We start from the raw sequence: 16,581 nt of genomic DNA on the forward strand, positions 1-16,581 counted from the left end.
GCGCTGCTGTCCTCCACGGGCCCCGCGAGAGGGCTCTTTATCGGAAATCTTTTAAGGAGACACCGCAGTTGTGCATGTGGGTGTGTGGGCCTAAAAAAAGTGAGTGAGTTAAAAATACCTTTGCAGTACCCAGACCAATTTTTATTCAGGGGTCCGGAAGATAAGGTATAAAAACAAGGGATGGAGAGCACCTTCTTAAAGCAAAAGTGTCTTCCTGCTGCTCTCAATATCCGTGTAAGTGTGTGATAGGGGCAGTTAGATCAACATGTTTTGCGCTTCGAAGTGGTCCCTAATAGATCCAAGAGCGCTTCATCAGGACCGTGAGGTGAAAAATAAAAGAAAGTGAGACAAGGAATCAGGTAAGAGGCACCCTGTATTCCTACTGTACCTATAATCAGGTGTCAATACATCTACACTCTAATTGGAACGCCTGGATCGAGTTCCTTTACCCAACCTGGTGATGAGAAGAAACGGGATAAAAAAAGAGAGAGACACACAAACACATAGATAAACATGTAGTTCACATGTTAATGGTGGCAATAGCTAGGACTGGGATGTGGTCACAGTCCCCATGCACATCCTCGGACATACTCATGGACATGCTCAGTGTAGTATGCCCCTCTCGACATACTGCCATGTGCTCTTATGTGCCAAGCTTTTGTTCACAATTTTGACCTGTGCTGTAATATAAAAACAGGTGTGGTATCGCCATCTACTGGCTGGTCATGACCAGAGGCGATGAGTATATTGCAATCATATATCTCGTTAATGAACCTAATGGTTTAGAGGTTACTTACTCAGCTGTATCAGTGAAATAAAGGCATCGCTGCCGTTGTGCTCGTGGCAGTCCGATAGCCTTATCAAGTGTGAGTTGAGACTGTCGCGGGTGTCTCGGTAGTGTGCCAATAGCGGTGACGGTGGTAAAGAACGCGGTGTCACACACACAACACATGTAAGCAAACTCTCTAGCATATCCCTCTATTCTGAATGGTTGGCCTCGCCACCGCGGTAATGAGGATGAGTCTCTGTGAATGCATAAAAATGGCGAGATCGTCAACTAGTGGTACCCCTGAAGCCCGTTGTGCATAAAGTAGTCTGTAACGGGTCACTGTCCGGAGGGATACTAAGCAACAATGAGACCAAGGATGAGGTGAAAACAAAGGATTTATTGTCTCTTAAATCAGAGTCTTGTGCAACAGGGCTCTCCTCAGGTTAGGGCCGCTTTGGAAGATGCCTCCTTGCGCACAGGGAAACGAGGGAAGGACGGCCGTCCTGACTTCTCCACACGTCTGTGGTTCAGGTCTCGGAAGTAGTCCAAAAGACAAAGAAAATTTAAAAAATGCAGTCAGTGGGGAAGCGACTTCCTTCCGTATACTAGGGAGCGGGGAGTGAGGGATGAATCACCACCACGAGCGTTGTTACCGTGCTACCCCAATAGTGACCTCCCTCTCGTTTGCTACCTCCCCCTACCCGTGCCCTGGAAACCCCGGTAGCTTCTCCCGTACCTTGTCAAGCCACCCTCCTCCTGGAGGGTGGCGGGGTGGGACACGGTCTCGTTGGCCTCCTGGCTTGACGTCTTCTTTGAGGACAGCGCTTCCTCTCTTGGTTCCTCTCTGTTCGTCAGGGCTCTCCAGCTTCCACGCCTCCATCTCTCCTCTTAGCTGGGATTCACCTTCTGCATACGTGCGGGGGCTTGCCTCTCTTGTTCCGGCTGCTCTCTCACCCGATTAGACAGACGACAAAATTGTCATAGGCCACACTTCCGGGGACTCCGCCGAAGGAGATTCCTTAAAGGGCTCCACTCCTGCCTGCATGTAAGGCAAAACCGGGTCAGGGGGCCATTCAGTTCTTCTCTTGTCAGTGGACTCCTGACATAGTCTTTACCTTGGATCTCGTTTGGAGTCAGCAGGAAGATATTTACAATCACTCTCCCCTGTGGTGGCCCACTACCTGCCCCTCCGCTCGTGTATCGCCGGTGGTTCGGGAGAAGCCGGTTTGCCATATTTATGGACGCAAAGCGGAGATGGGTGTAAATGACGACCTGGGGGGCGTGGTAGGTCATAGGTCAGTGAGTGTAGACTGTATGCGTGTAACCGCAGTGTGCACAAACATTGGTGGCCATAGTTGAGTGGTCAAGGGCTCATTGAAACAGCGTAGTGACAAGTGGTATGGTTCCTAAAAAGTGTGTGGCTCATGGATAGGAGTACCACACCCAGTGCTACGTAAAAGTCTACGTAGTTTTAGACTTAAGTTCTCTTAGGGGATCAATGATGGTAGACTTGAGTGTCTTGTGAGAGTAGTCCGGCAATTACCTATCGCTGGGGGTGGGTTGGTGGAAGTGTTATCATCGCTTTTAGGGTGACATGGTCACTGCTCATATGGGTTCTGTGGTGAATATTCTACTGCGGGGGAGATCTGCTGTGTTGAGTGCTTTGTGATGAAGGGCCCTTGGTGTCGTAGGGGTGATCTTATGTCAGTATGGGACCTTAATACTGCCACAAAGCATGTGTTTCAATCACGGACAGTCAATCCAGGAACTACATGGTTGTGAAATGCCCTTCGATGTCAGCTATGGCACATGGTTGTTGATGTCCCGTCTATTGGGAAGTGCAGGTATTGGTAGGAAAACTGCTATGCTGACTCAAGATATTATATCTCAATGAATGTAATAAGCCCCTAGTCAGGATCCGTGTTCTAAGCACGGTGTGCTGTGGTTTTGAAGGATGTCTGGGTGTACTTCAGATGTGGAGTAGTTCCACTACCGGTGGAAGAGGGGTAGAATATAGAAATGACCTGAGTGCCAGCTCTAGTCATAGCAAACTGAGCTTGTGAGGGTACCGGAAGAGGTTAGTACATTGTAGTTCTAACTCATCAATTCAGCCCTGGGTATATCATCGTTCAGGCCCTCTGAGTCGCTTTTAATCTGTGGACCCAGCGTTCCTGCCTGAATAATGTGCTGTTTGTCCAATTTGGGTTTGATTCAATAATTGTTCGTTTGAGACTGTCAGGGGTATGGTTCATTTCAGAGAAATGGTTCAGTAATTTGGCATTGGTTTTCCTACAACGTATGGTGCTTCTTTTCTCCCCTATTCAGATTTTGATTGGTCTCGTCATTCCACATATCTCTTTTCGCACTGGCAGGTGATAAGGTATATACAATTTTTTGTGTTGTAATTAGTATGCTTTTTTTTGGTGCCAAGGTCTGGCCAGACCTAGGTCAATCTGTTTTTACACTGACATGAGGGGACAGACAGAGCAAGTCTCACATGGGTAGTGACCCTCTACCGGGGGTAAAGCCAATAGGGTAGATTGTGTGGTGGGAGTTGCTTTGGGACGTGTGTGGACCAAGATGTCTTTCAAATTTTGGGTGCGTTTAAATGCAAAGAGAGGGGGTGGCCCTGGGGTACAAGTACCTGTCTCCAGAATGCCCCACTGTTTCCTAATCACTTTCTGGATCTTGTTGGAATTGGGAGTGAACGTCGTCACACGTGATTGCCTCTGTCTCTGGTCTAGCCCTGACCTCCAGGAGGGCTTCTCAATGGTTGTTCCTAGCCCGTTTCTGTGCCTATCGTATTATTCTCTTGGGATAGTGGCGTACTGATAGATTGCCTGACAGAATTTTGGATTGTTACTCAAACTCGTTTAAGGTGTTACAATTCCTAAGAAGGTGTAGACACTGGCCTACTGGAAGATTGTTCCGCAGTGCTTTCGGATGATGGCTGTTGTACATAAGGAGACTGTTCCTATCCGTCTGTTTTCTGTAGTTGGTTGTATGAAGGGAGCCATAGTGAAGGGAGATACGGAGGTCCAGGAAGGGGATACTTTCTTGTGATCTGGTACCAGAAAACCTGAGAAAGGGGTCCAGAGTGTTAATCCACACACAGAATGCCATGCACTGTTCCTCGTCGCCCTTCCAAAAGAGGAGGATATCGTCGATGTAGCGCCACCACAACAAAATCCTTTAGGGATTGTTCTTCCCTAGGATGAACTTGTCCTCAAAGTTCGCCATATAAAGACAGGCCAGACTTGGAGCAAAGGTGCACTCCATGCTGGTGCCTTGGATCTGGTGGTAGAGCTGTGTCTGGAAGGCAAAGAAATTTTCTTTCAGGGCTATGGAGGTACATTCACAGATAAACGAGATAGGTGTCTCATAGGGCCATGGCTCGCTACTCCGTAGCGTGGACTGCAAAATTTCCAGGGTGGCATCTTGGGGGATATTAGTGTAGAGCGCCTCCACATCGAAGGTAACTGAAAAGTTGATGGTTTCAGGTTCGGGGAAGTTTTCGATCAGATTAAGGACTTCTGTTTGTCCCTGAGGTAGGAAGGCGTTTTGGTGACTAATGGACGCAGGTAGAAATCTCAGAACCTGCTCAGTGGTTCCAGCAATGAGTCTATCCCAGACACGATGGGGCGTCCTGGGGGGGGGGATTGATCCCCTTGTGGATCTACGGTAAAGTATAGTAAGGGATCCGGGGATCGTCATTGGTGAGGAAATGCTGCTTCCTGTGAGGAAATCCATCCTTCAGTTTCTGCTTCAATGAATATGTCCTTGATCCTGGCAGACAACCGGGCCATGGGGACTTCCGCAATGGGAAGATTGTGTTCGAGGCATATGAGCTGCAGATTACACACTTTTGCATAGATCGCCATCTGGTGTTGGGCCCGGATGTTTGCAGTTTGTTTTTCCTCTTGGAAAATCTTTGGAAGTCACGAGGTCGGTGACTCCTCCTTTGGATCGTATTGCGCATGGACTTCGGCTCCATCCTCAGATTGTTTTTTTCCGCCATCGGGCTCGGATGTGATCATCGCGCTCCGGTTCCGAACAGCTTCCAGTTCGACGATCGACGCGCAATCCTCACCCCAATCGCTGTATTGTTTCGATCACGATCTCTTCAATCAGCACGCCTTCTCATCGACACAAACCTTCGGTTCAAGTCGTCGATGGCGGCCTTTGGGCCTACCCAGGCTCCGGTCCCGGCTCATGGAAAGAACTCCATTTAAAAAGTGCCCTCAATGTGGGTCCAAATTTCCCCACACCGATCTTCATGAGGTATGCAACCTTTGCCTCTCCCGGAACACGAGGCTCGAGACTGTCCGGCCTGTAAGTCTTTCCGATCCAAAAAGACTATTCGGGACCGAAGAGCCAGAAGGAACATGGCACACTCCTCGACGTCCATTCCAGTCGACATCTTCGGAGACGACATCGACTATCCGGAACATCATTGTACCGAAGAGGACCTCGTCAGCGCTTCCGAGGCCGACGAGTCAGATGTGGAGGAATTCACCCCGGCGCAGAGGGTCGTGAGTACCAATCTACCCCCTCCCACACCCGCGCTGACACCCAAAAAGTCTTTGGTCACGCCCTCGCCTCCGGCCCTAGGCAAGACCAGAGACACTGCTTCACACACCCCACCTTCGGGCCCGGTGAAGAAGCCAAGTTGGCCTTCTGGCGGCTCGGGCTCGAGCCAGCCTGCCAGCGGTGCCGAGAAACACACTTCAGCACCGAAAAAGAAGACGGCCTCCACCTCGACACCGAGCTCCGCACCGAAACCCTCGGGGTCGAAACCCAGCCCTTCGGCACCGATGCCATCTTCGGTGCCGACCAAACCACACAAGGCCACCGGCACCGACACTTCCAAGCCGAAGCACATCTCGGCGCCGACCAAGAGACCGGAGGGTCCCAAGCCGGGTTCTAAACATCAAACCGGCACGGAAAAACCTAAAAAATCATCGGCCCCGACGCCTTCGGCGCCGACGGACCAAATTACCTCACCGGAGTTATTTACACCGGATCCCTTGCAAAAAACTCTTACCAAGGATCCAAAAACTGGACATTTGATGCTCTCTACTAAGAAGAGACATTTGGAGAAGCCTGCTCCGCCTCCACCTCCAAAGAGGAAGGACTCTGCTACCTCTCCATTCAGAATACCTTCCCCTCCTCCTCCTTCCCCAACTCCACCCCCTCCACCCTCACCTCATCGTTCTCCTACTCCGTCTCCAGACGATGATGATCATGGGGACCCATATTATGATACAGGGGATGTGCCACAAGACCCCTACAGGATCTCCAGATCCATGGGACGATTACCATATACCTGATATCCCCAACGTCCCACAAGACGATATTTACCCTTCTAGACCATCTCCACCTGAAGATTCACTAGGGTTTAACCATCTTCTGCAAAGAGCAGCACATTATCATGGGGTAAACATGCATAATGACCCTGTGGAGGAAGATTTCCTCCTAGACACATTCGATACTACACAGAGGTCCACCTCCATACTGCCCATGCTCAAAGGGGTGGTAAAGCATGCGGCAGGAGTTTTTAAAGACCCAGTTAGAGCCAGGGTCCTTAACCCACGTATCGAAAAGCAGTACAAATCTGCTCCCTCAGATCCCTCTTACATTAGAGGACCAGCGCCACTAGATTCCTTAGTGGTCTCTACGGCACGTAAAAGGGCAAACTCACAAGCGTCAGGCGATGCACCACCACCTGACAAGGAATCAAAACTGCTAGATGCTTCAGGCAAACGCACAGCATCCCAGGCCGCCAACATATGGCGTATAGCAAACACTCAGGCACTGCTGGCCAGATATGACAGGGCTCATTATGACGAATTAGAGAGCATAATGCAAAATCTCCCTGAAAAATATGAAAGTAAAGCCAACAAGTTGATTCAAGAGGGTAAAACAATCACAAACACCTCTATACGTTGTGCCCTAGACGCAGCAGACACAGCCTCCAGGGCCATTAACACCAGCGTCCTTCTCCGTCGTCATGCTTGGTTAAGGGTATCTGGGTTTAAACCAAAAGTACAAGCCTCCATCCTTAACCATCCCTTTGACCAGGAACATCTATTCGGGCCAAAAGTGGATGAGGCCTTAGAAAAGATGAAAAAGGACACGGATACAGCAAAATCCATGGGGGCCTTACAGTCTCACCCGCCCAGACGCTCCTTTCGCCGCTCATCCTTTCGGAGTGCATCCAGAGGCTACTCCTCAGACACAGCGTCCACATCGTACAAGTCCCCTACTCAGACCACCTTTACAAAAGGTTACCAAAGAGGTGGCTACAGGGGTAACAACAACAAGGGCAGAGGCAAAACAAACAACGCCCGTTCTGCCACACCTACTACCCAATGACTTCCCCCCCGCTCCTCCCAGACCATTCCACTCCAGTCGGGGGCAGACTCACAAATTTCCTTCATGTCTGGGAGACCATCACCTCAGACAAATGGGTGACCCAAATAATTCGGTCAGGATACTGCCTGGAATTAACATCTACCCCCCCAAACATTCCACCCAGGCAACGCCCAATGTCACAAGAACATTCCACATTGCTAAAGCAGGAGGTAATCTCCCTCCTACAAAAACAGGCAATAGAACATGTTCCTGTCAATCAACAAAATTTGGGGGTTTACTCCCTATATTTTCTAATACCAAAAAGGGACAAGACTCTACGACCTATTCTAGATCTCCGGCCCCTAAACACATACATACACTCAGACCATTTTCACATGGTAACGCTTCAGCAGGTACTTCCGCTCCTCTCCCAGAACGACTTTCTCACCACACTGGACTTGAAAGACGCATACTTCCACATTCCAGTACACCATGCTCACAGAAAGTACCTCAGATTTGTAGTGGACGGACAACACTACCAATTCAAAGTGCTCTCGTTCGGAGTCACAACAGCACCACGGGTATTCACCAAGTGCCTAGCGGTGGTGGCGGCACACCTCAGAAGACAGCACATTCATGTCTTCCCATACTTGGACGATTGGCTGATAAAAGCCACTTCATACAACCAATGTGTACTCCACACCGCTACCACAATCCAACTACTTCACCAACTAGGCTTCACGGTGAACCACCAAAAGTCCCAGCTAACACCATCCCACATAAAACAATACCTCGGTGCCACCATAGACACCTCAAAAGCAATAGCCTACCCCAATCCGGCCAGGATTGCAAGCATTCAGGCTTTGCGACAAAAATTCGTACTTCAACACTCCCTTCCAGCACGAGTGTTTATGCAACTGATAGGGATGATGGCCTCTTGCATTTTCATAGTGCCTCACGCAAGACTCCAGATGCGTCCACTCCAAGAGTGCTTAGCGCGCCAATGGAACCAGGCCCAGGGGCAACTGACAGATCTGGTGTTGGTAGACGGTCGCACCCATCGCTCTCTGCAGTGGTGGAACACCACAAACTTTTCCAAAGGTCGACCGTTCCTGGACCCGGTTCCCCAAATAATACTAACAACGAACGCATCGCTCTCCGGCTGGGGGGCTCATCTATTACACCTCACAGTGCAGGGCACATGGACGCCGCAACAAAAGTTACTCCATATCAACCATCTGGAGTTACTAGCAATCTTTCTATCCCTGAAATCCTTTCAACCATGGATTTCAGTCAAGGCAGTCCTCATTCGCACAGACAACATGACGGCCATGTATTATATTCAAAAACAAGGCGGCACACACTCTCCACAGCTCTCTCAATTAGCACAGAGCATATGGAGATGGGCAATTCCCCACAAAATCTTTCTCCTAGCTCAACATGTGCCAGGAGTCCAAAACACCGTGGCAGGTCTGCTCAGCAGACAGACACAACAGATCCACGAGTAGGAACTTCACCCACAGGTTCTTCATCCGTTCTTTCAAATGTGGGGGCATCCACAGATAGACCTCTTCGCCACCCACGAAAACACAAAATGCCCAAGCTTCGCTGCCAGATACCCACACCCATTGTCCAAAGGAAATGCGATATGGATGAACTGGTCAGGCAAATTTGCGTACGCTTTTCCGCCTCTCCCACTCATTCCATTAGTGGTACGAAAGCTACAACAGCACTCCCTCACACTGATCCTAGTAGCTCCAACGTGGGCCAGACAACCGTGGTACACCACGCTGCTGGAACTCTCGGTAGTACCACACCAAAAGCTACACCTCTCACCATGCCTCCTAACCCAGAACCATGGAGAGGTCAGGCACCCGGACCCAGCTCAGCTCAACCTTGCGATCTGGCTCCTGAAATCCTACAATTCGGGTACCTAAACCTTCCCCCTGACTGTATGAACGTCATCAGAGAAGCTAGACGCCCTACCACTAGAGCCTGCTACGCTGCCAAGTGGAAAAGATTTGTTGTTTATTGCCATAACAACACAATCAATCCTCTAGACGTGTCAACACATCATATGCTACTTACTCCACCTACAAAGGTGTAATCTAGCCTATACCTCCATTCGGCTACACCTCGCAGCAATTGCAGCTTACTTACAAAACAGGCAGCACCTATCAATTTTCAGAGTACCTGCCATTAAAGCCTTCATGGAAGGCCTCAAAAGAATAATTCCCCCCAGAGTATCACCCTCACCTGTGTGGAACTTAAATATCGTTCTCACAAGGCTGATGGGGCCTCCCTTGGAACCTTTGCATAAATGCGAACTGCAATTCCTCACATGGAAAACAGCTTTCCTTGTAGCCATCACTTCCCTTAGAAGGGTCAGTGAGATACAAGCACTTACCATACAAGAACCTTTTCTTCAAATGCACCAGAACAAGGTTGTTCTCCGTACCAACCCAAAATTCCTACCTAAAGTCATTTCCCCTTTTCACCTAAACCAATCTGTAGAATTACCAGTATTTTTCTCGCAACCTCAGACCGTTGCAGAAAGGGCTCTGCACACGCTAGATGTCAAACGAGCCTTACTTTACTATATCCAAAGAACACAACCTTTCAGAAAGACCAAACAACTGTTTGTCTCTTTCTCTCCACCACACAAGGGCAACCCCACCTCAAAATCAGGGATAGCTTGGTGGATTGTAAAATGCATCCAGATTTGCTACCACAAAGCAAAACAAACGCTTTCTGTTCCCCCTAAAGCCCATTCTACACGGAAGATAGGGGCTTCCATGGCTTTTCTAGGGAACATCCCACTAGATGGTATCTGCAAAGCAGCTACATGGTCAACACCGCACACTTTCACTAAACACTATTGTGTAGATATGCAAACCAAGCAACAAGCTAGTGTGGGCCAAGCTGTACTAAAAACACTATTTCAAACCACTGCAACAGATACCGGGGGTCGCCGCTAAGGTTGGGAACTGCTATATAGTCTATGCAAAAGTGTGTAATCTGCAGCTCATATGCCTCGAACGGCATATGCTACTTACCAGTATGCATCTGTTCTTGGCATGTAGAGCTGCAGATCTACACACGCCCACCCGCCTCCCCGGCTACCTGCATCTGTTCCAGTCTATCTTATTTAAATAGAACACACATGGGTTTCTTCACTGTTGTTACTACGCTCCATCTTTCCCTGCTGGCGAAAAACAATCTGAGGATGGAGCCGAAGCCCATGCGCAATACGATCCAAAGGAGGAGTCACCGACCTCGTGACTTCCAAAGACTTTCCAAGAGGAAAAACAAACTGCAAATATCCGGGCCCAACACCAGATGGCGATCTATGCAAAAGTGTGTAGATCTGCAGCTCTACATGCCAAGAACAGATGCATACTGGTAAGTAGCATATTCCATTTTGTGTCGGTAAGTTGTCGGCGACTACCGCCTGAACTCTTTAAACAAAATGCGACACCATTAAGCCCTCATCTACTGAATCTGTTCTTGGAAGACAGACGGTGGGTAGCCTCCCAAAGGATATTCAATCAGCCACAATAGTGGTAATACTCAAGAAAGATAGGCCACCGCGGAAATGTATGTCGTATCGACCCATTTCTCTCCCTAATATAGAAACAAAAATATTAGCTAGAATATTAGCCAGTAGGCTTACTGAAGTCATAGCCAGCCTCATCCATCGGGATCAATCAGGCTTTATGCCAGAGAGGTCCACAAGGCTGAACCTACACAACTGGCTGGAGTTAGCGAGTACTAGAGCAGACCCTCATCTTATACAATCACTCGATGCGGAGAAAGCATTTGACACCGTACACTGGCCTTTTCTTTTGTCCACCCTAGAAAAATTCGGATTCGGCCCCATATTTAGGTGATGGATAACTATTCTATACGAACAACCCCTGGCCAGGGTGCAGGTCAATGGAGTAATTTCAGGGGAATTTCCAGTTGAGCGCGGGACACACCAGGAATGTCCCTTGTCCCCTCTCCTTTTTGCCCTGGTGTTGGAACCTCTTGCATGCGCCGTTCAGACGCATCCTGACATAATAGGTTTCTGGAGGGAGGAGGATGGGACCTTCGATGAGCGCAGATCACTATATGCAGACGACAACCTTCTGTATGTCACAAACCCCAGTGAGACACTCCCAAGTATTCTGGATAGCTTTGAGTACTACGGCGCACACGCAGGTTATAAAATCAACTGGGAGAAATCTTGCCTTTATCCAGCAGGGCAGGGTGGGGAACCCTTTGGACAAGTGAGTCTGCTTCGGGTAGTGAACTATGGAATAAAATATCTGGGGATATACGCCACAACTGACATAACAGAAGCTCTAAATCGCAACCTCTATAGAGTTCTTAAAGACTTTAGCGCTGACGTAGAAAGATGGAAGACATTGCCACTGACGTTACTGGGCAGAGCAGCACTCTACAAAATGATAGTACTTCCAAAATTCCTATATATTCTCCAAAATACATACCAGCCAGCCCCAGAAGAGGCCTTTGTAAAAACTGATAACACACTAAGGCTGTTCCTGTGGGATGGGACACACCACAGAGTGGAGCTTTCAACGCTTCAGCGCAACCAATACAACGGAGGCATATCCCTACCTGACATTAGGGCATACTACTGGGCTGCTCACTTGATAGGGGTAAACGACTGGGAACATACACCGGGCGATCACCCCACATACGCCTTGGAATGCACACAATTTGAAAGGCGCCCGCACACACACTACCTCTACGGAGGGAAGGGGGGTTACACAACTTTTCACAGCCACGTGAGTGGTAATAGCAGCGTGGAAGAAAGCGGAAAAGCAAATTAAGTGGAATAACCGGGTTACGAGGGAAACCCCCCTTTGGGTAGGGGGGCGACTTACAGAATTCGCAAAATTGTCTGGGGTTCGGGGGTGGGACCTGTTAGGGATCTTCCAAATCAAATACATATTAGACTGCACCGAGCTTTCCCGCGTTTTTTCTTTCTTTCAGACGGAGTATGACCTGCATCAGACACAATATTATAAATATTTATAACTGGCGCATGCCTGGGGGGCTCAGCTTATAGATACAGACAGTATCCCCAAGTACCCCCCTCTAGAAGGACGGCTCCTAATGGGCGAAATTAAAGAAAATGCAGTCTCCTGGACATATCGAACTATAATAAATAATAAACCAGATTCCCTCTTGAAATTGAGGACAAAATGGGAAGCGGACTTAGGTGATTTAGATGACATAGATTGGGAAATTGCGTTGATGCACCCCCGGGAGGTAGCCATCAAGTCTTGCCTTAGGCTTATTCAGTTTAAGTACCTACATAGGATTTACTATGACAGAGCATGGCTACATCAAATAGGCAGAGCCGACACACCCAACTGCCTTAGATGTAACACAGCATTTGGCACCTATTTCCATACGATTTGGGAGTGTCAGCAAATACAGGAATACTGGGGAGCCCTATTGATTGTGCTAGTGGATATATTAGGGGACAAGATACCGCTGGACCCCAACTTTGTTTTGCTAGGCATTCACACAGAAGTCGATCTTCCCAAAACACAACTAACACTGCTAAACCTAGGACAAGTGGTAGCCAAGCACGACATGACGCGCAAATGGGGATCAGCACAGATGCCTTCAGTAGATGAGTGGAGGAAGGGAATGGACATGTATATGTCTGGGGAGAAGACGACATGTATAGCTCGTGGCTGTCCTAAAATATTCCAGAAAATGTGGAAACCGTGCATGATTCACTATGGTCTATTGGTGGAAGACTCGCAGGGGGCCCTTATGGCCACTGGATAGCCGGGGGGGAGTTGGGAGGGAAGGGCTTGAAACGAGAGGTCAACTGAGATGACCTCTATACTGAGTTGTATATCACTGTTATACATATTATTGCCTCTGAACGGAAATGTAAACATGGTCCTGCTTTTGCCTCTTGAAAACCTCAACTGTATCTGTACTGTAATCAAGAAAATGGCAAAGATATTTAAAAAAAAAAAAAATACCTGTAGAAAAACTATTAGTTTAACTTTCAGTTTTTTTCATTTGGTGATTCTTCTGCCCAATTCGAATTTTACGCCTTTTACGGGGAAAGTTGGGGGTAGATGTGGATTTTTCCACACTTAAACCTGTAATATATGGAACTCGCTCCCTCTTCACATGTCAGATGAAGCATGTTCAATAATTTAGAAAATCAGTCGAAGCTCTCCTTTTTGTTTTGAATTGCCTAGCAGTTGCCTATCAGTTCTAGCGTGCTGATGTTCTTGTATTCATTCATTTCCCCCCCAATAAATTTCCTGAGCTCATAGCTGAAGGAATTTGAATTGGATGAAATCCGAAATAGGATGCAAAATCCTTTGCTCTTCACTTATTTCTCCCACTAGACTTAGAATCAGGACCTTATTATGTATTTATTTCTGTAGTTAATTGATTTGCATTGCGTAAGCAGGTTACTAAAGACCACTTATCCACCCAAACTGATATTACTTTTCTATAGAAGTATGGTTCATAAAATGTCAATTCTATCTCTGAAATATTTGAACAATCAGTGGGAGAAGAAAAACATATCAGTGGGAAGGGCTTCCCTGTGAGGTAACATAAATTAACATACATTTGTTAGAGCAGTATTATAGAGCTTTAATCTTGGAGAAAAATAATTAAAGTCCTACTGGTGAGTTCAATTTTTTTTAGAGGGAATGAAACCAGGAGTCTTGGTTTGTCAGGTGAAGCTTTAAGAGGAAAGTATGTATTTTCTGAATCGGTGTTTGTTAACCCTTTCGCTGCGGCGGGAATTCCGCCGCAGCGCTGGGGGGTGCGGGGGGGCAGCGCGGTGGCGCTGTGCTCATGACGGAGCCGCTCCGTCATGAGCCACGGTTGAGCTGTGCTCATGACGGAACGGTTCCGTCATGACTCCGCCCATTTGCGTTGTCCCCCCGCACAGGCGGGGAAACAGCGCCGCGTAGGCGGAGCGGCCGCCAACGGCCGTGACATGACGGAACCGTTCCGTCATGAGCACACGGCAACCGTGGCTCATGACGGAGCGGCTCCGTCATGAGCGGGGAAGGGGTTAAGGTTGAGTCTTAAGTGCTTTAGTTATCTTGAACAGAAATACGTAAATAATTAAATTAAAGATAAGTGCATTGCCAATTGTAAAAGAAAAAAAGTTTTGAGCTTTAGCAAGTTAGGTGCTACTTCTTGTTGGAATAAGTTGTCCAGTCTAAAAAACAAATCTCACTGACCTATGTTTTGCAATTTTTCTAGGCCTTGCATTCTTATCTTCGATTCATTGAAAGCCAGTTCTGTGCAGAACACAGTTCACGTTTTGAGAGAGTAAGTGATCTAAAATGTTATCTGAATTTACATGTACACCTAGTGAACTGAACAATTTGCACTGTAACCATGAACATTGTTGTTGGGACGCAAAATAGCTCTGCATTTCAAACAAGCACGTTCCCATTCCTTCGGTGTCTGACTATGTATAGCTCGTATCCTGACGCTAATCTAGCATGTGCACAGAGGCCTAGGCCAGTCTCCAACAGTGAGAGGTCCTGAACTTGTATTTTGACCTGGAGGGGCATTCCAAAGGTGCCGTTGTTTTAGATAGTGGACTTCTGTCCCTCCCATTGGGTTTAGCATATAGAGTGGTGGTGGCAGCATCTGGCGTTTTGAGAATCCATAGTGTGACCAGGCAGTTGAGTCACTGGAGAGGAAGCCTACTAGGCCACTCATGTAAAATTCCTCTTGTATGCGCTTGCCCAGTCCTTTGCACAAACATCCAAAGTGCATGTTAAGTGTGTTGGTTTGTGTAGCCTGTGTGGTACATGCATAGTGTGTGTGAGTGAGTCAGAGTAATGGAGGCCAGTGGAATCCATTTAAGATGCCCCAGGGCTGTCCTTGTACAAGATGGAGGATGAGAACCATGCTCCCAGGGAGAGGAAGTGTATTCCTTACATTCGTTTAGCTAGGAGACCTAGACTGAAGTGAGAGGAGTCATGGCTCCTTTATATGGTCCATAACGCCTTTTGGTTTGCAAGGCAATGCTAATTAGTCCCGACTACTGCCATTTAGTGGGTGGTAGGTGTGATGGGAGAAACTGCCGTGTTTCTTGGTAAAGGTTTGGAAACCTTTAGATGGGGCCTGGCCTTTTGTTTTTCCCTGTAACACATTGGGTTAGGCTGATGGCTAGGTGCAGAAAAGTCAAACTTCTTTGTTCCTCTGTTGTGGGTGTTCTCCGGGTGGAGATAACCCTGCAGTAAAAAGCATCACTCTTCTCAAAGGCTGTATCTGGAGGACAGTCTATAAATGACTCTTGAACGAAGGACCACCTCAACTGGTTCTACAGTTTGAGACAGTGGATTAATTTCTCCTGCCTGCCAATAACTGTGTAAGAGTTGGTTGAACTCTCAACTGCACTTTGTTGTTCCTGTTCAAAGTCCTCTATGACCAATTAAGGTTGTTCTCACAGGAGTACTGCGAGGGCTACATTGCAACCAGGGCTGATGTCTGCTTGACAGCCAGCCTCCAAGAATTGAGGTGAACACCTCAAGTCTTGGTTTCTTGTTGCAGAATCTCCGTGCCTGTAGGTGTGCAAGGTCCCCCAAGATCTTCCCAACCATTCCAGATGGGAACCCAGATTCTGCAATTATGTAATTTCTGAGGCCAGGTAAGAGCTGTGATTGCGGGTTAACATTCGGGCTGTGACGTGCTGCTTCAGCCAATGACTGATTGTCCCTATTGGGCTGTAACTGCCGAATTTGTGACCCACCTAGGTTGGGCTGCACCTGATGAATTCTTAATCGGCCTATGTGAGCCCTGCAGGTGCTGAATCCGGGGCAGACCTGTGTAAAGCTGTCGCTGTCAAGCGTCACAGGCCCTCTCAGAGGCTTTGCCTGCAGCCCATTTGGGCCCGACTGTAAGTACCCCGAGGGACAGCACTTACTAACATTCTGGGTGGAGCTGCACCATCTCAGGACTGATGTTCCCAGCACTCACAAAGAAGGATCTGAGTGGGCCCACAACGAAGTTACTCCAAAAATACCAGCTGGTGTGCCACTGCTCTTTAGATTGTGTGCAGGCATGCCCCACAGGTATTGGTGGTCTGAAGAATGACTGTAAGTGGACTGATTCACCTGGGTAAGGGGTAAAAACTTGAGACTGAGTGCACATGTATTGGGGTGAATGAGTTGCAACTATGCTAGATGAAGTTTACTCCTCTTTACTCCTAGAGATAAAGGGGAGACTACCCAGAACCTGGGAGAGAGTCTGGGACCAGTGCGGACAACTAGGGGGCAGGGTGGACACACCACCTGCCAGAGTAGCGCCCAGAGACGCTACTTGTTTTTTCATAGTAATGTGTAGTATTGAATACCATTGTGTGAATGAGGTACTTTCTTTCTTGAAAAGAGAAACCCTGTGCTGGACATTCACTTCAGTGGGTTTGTTGATTGTTG

The 16,581-nt window shown here is 48.0% G+C and overlaps 1 protein-coding gene across 2 annotated transcripts in view; it reads left to right on the plus strand.

Moving 5' to 3' along the window:
- SENP7 (SUMO specific peptidase 7) overlaps window positions 1-16,581 on the plus strand; it is a 991,910-nt gene that overhangs the window by 868,959 nt on the left and 106,370 nt on the right. For both annotated transcript variants that reach the window (XM_085622390.1, XM_085622391.1), the window contains exon 20: window positions 14,393-14,461. In XM_085622390.1, the coding sequence (XP_085478516.1) occupies window positions 14,393-14,461 (69 nt within the window). The remainder of the gene's footprint in view (window positions 1-14,392; window positions 14,462-16,581) is intronic.

Source organism: Triturus cristatus, chromosome 8 (assembly GCF_964204655.1).
Source record: "Triturus cristatus chromosome 8, aTriCri1.1, whole genome shotgun sequence".
NCBI lineage: Eukaryota > Metazoa > Chordata > Amphibia > Caudata > Salamandridae > Triturus > Triturus cristatus.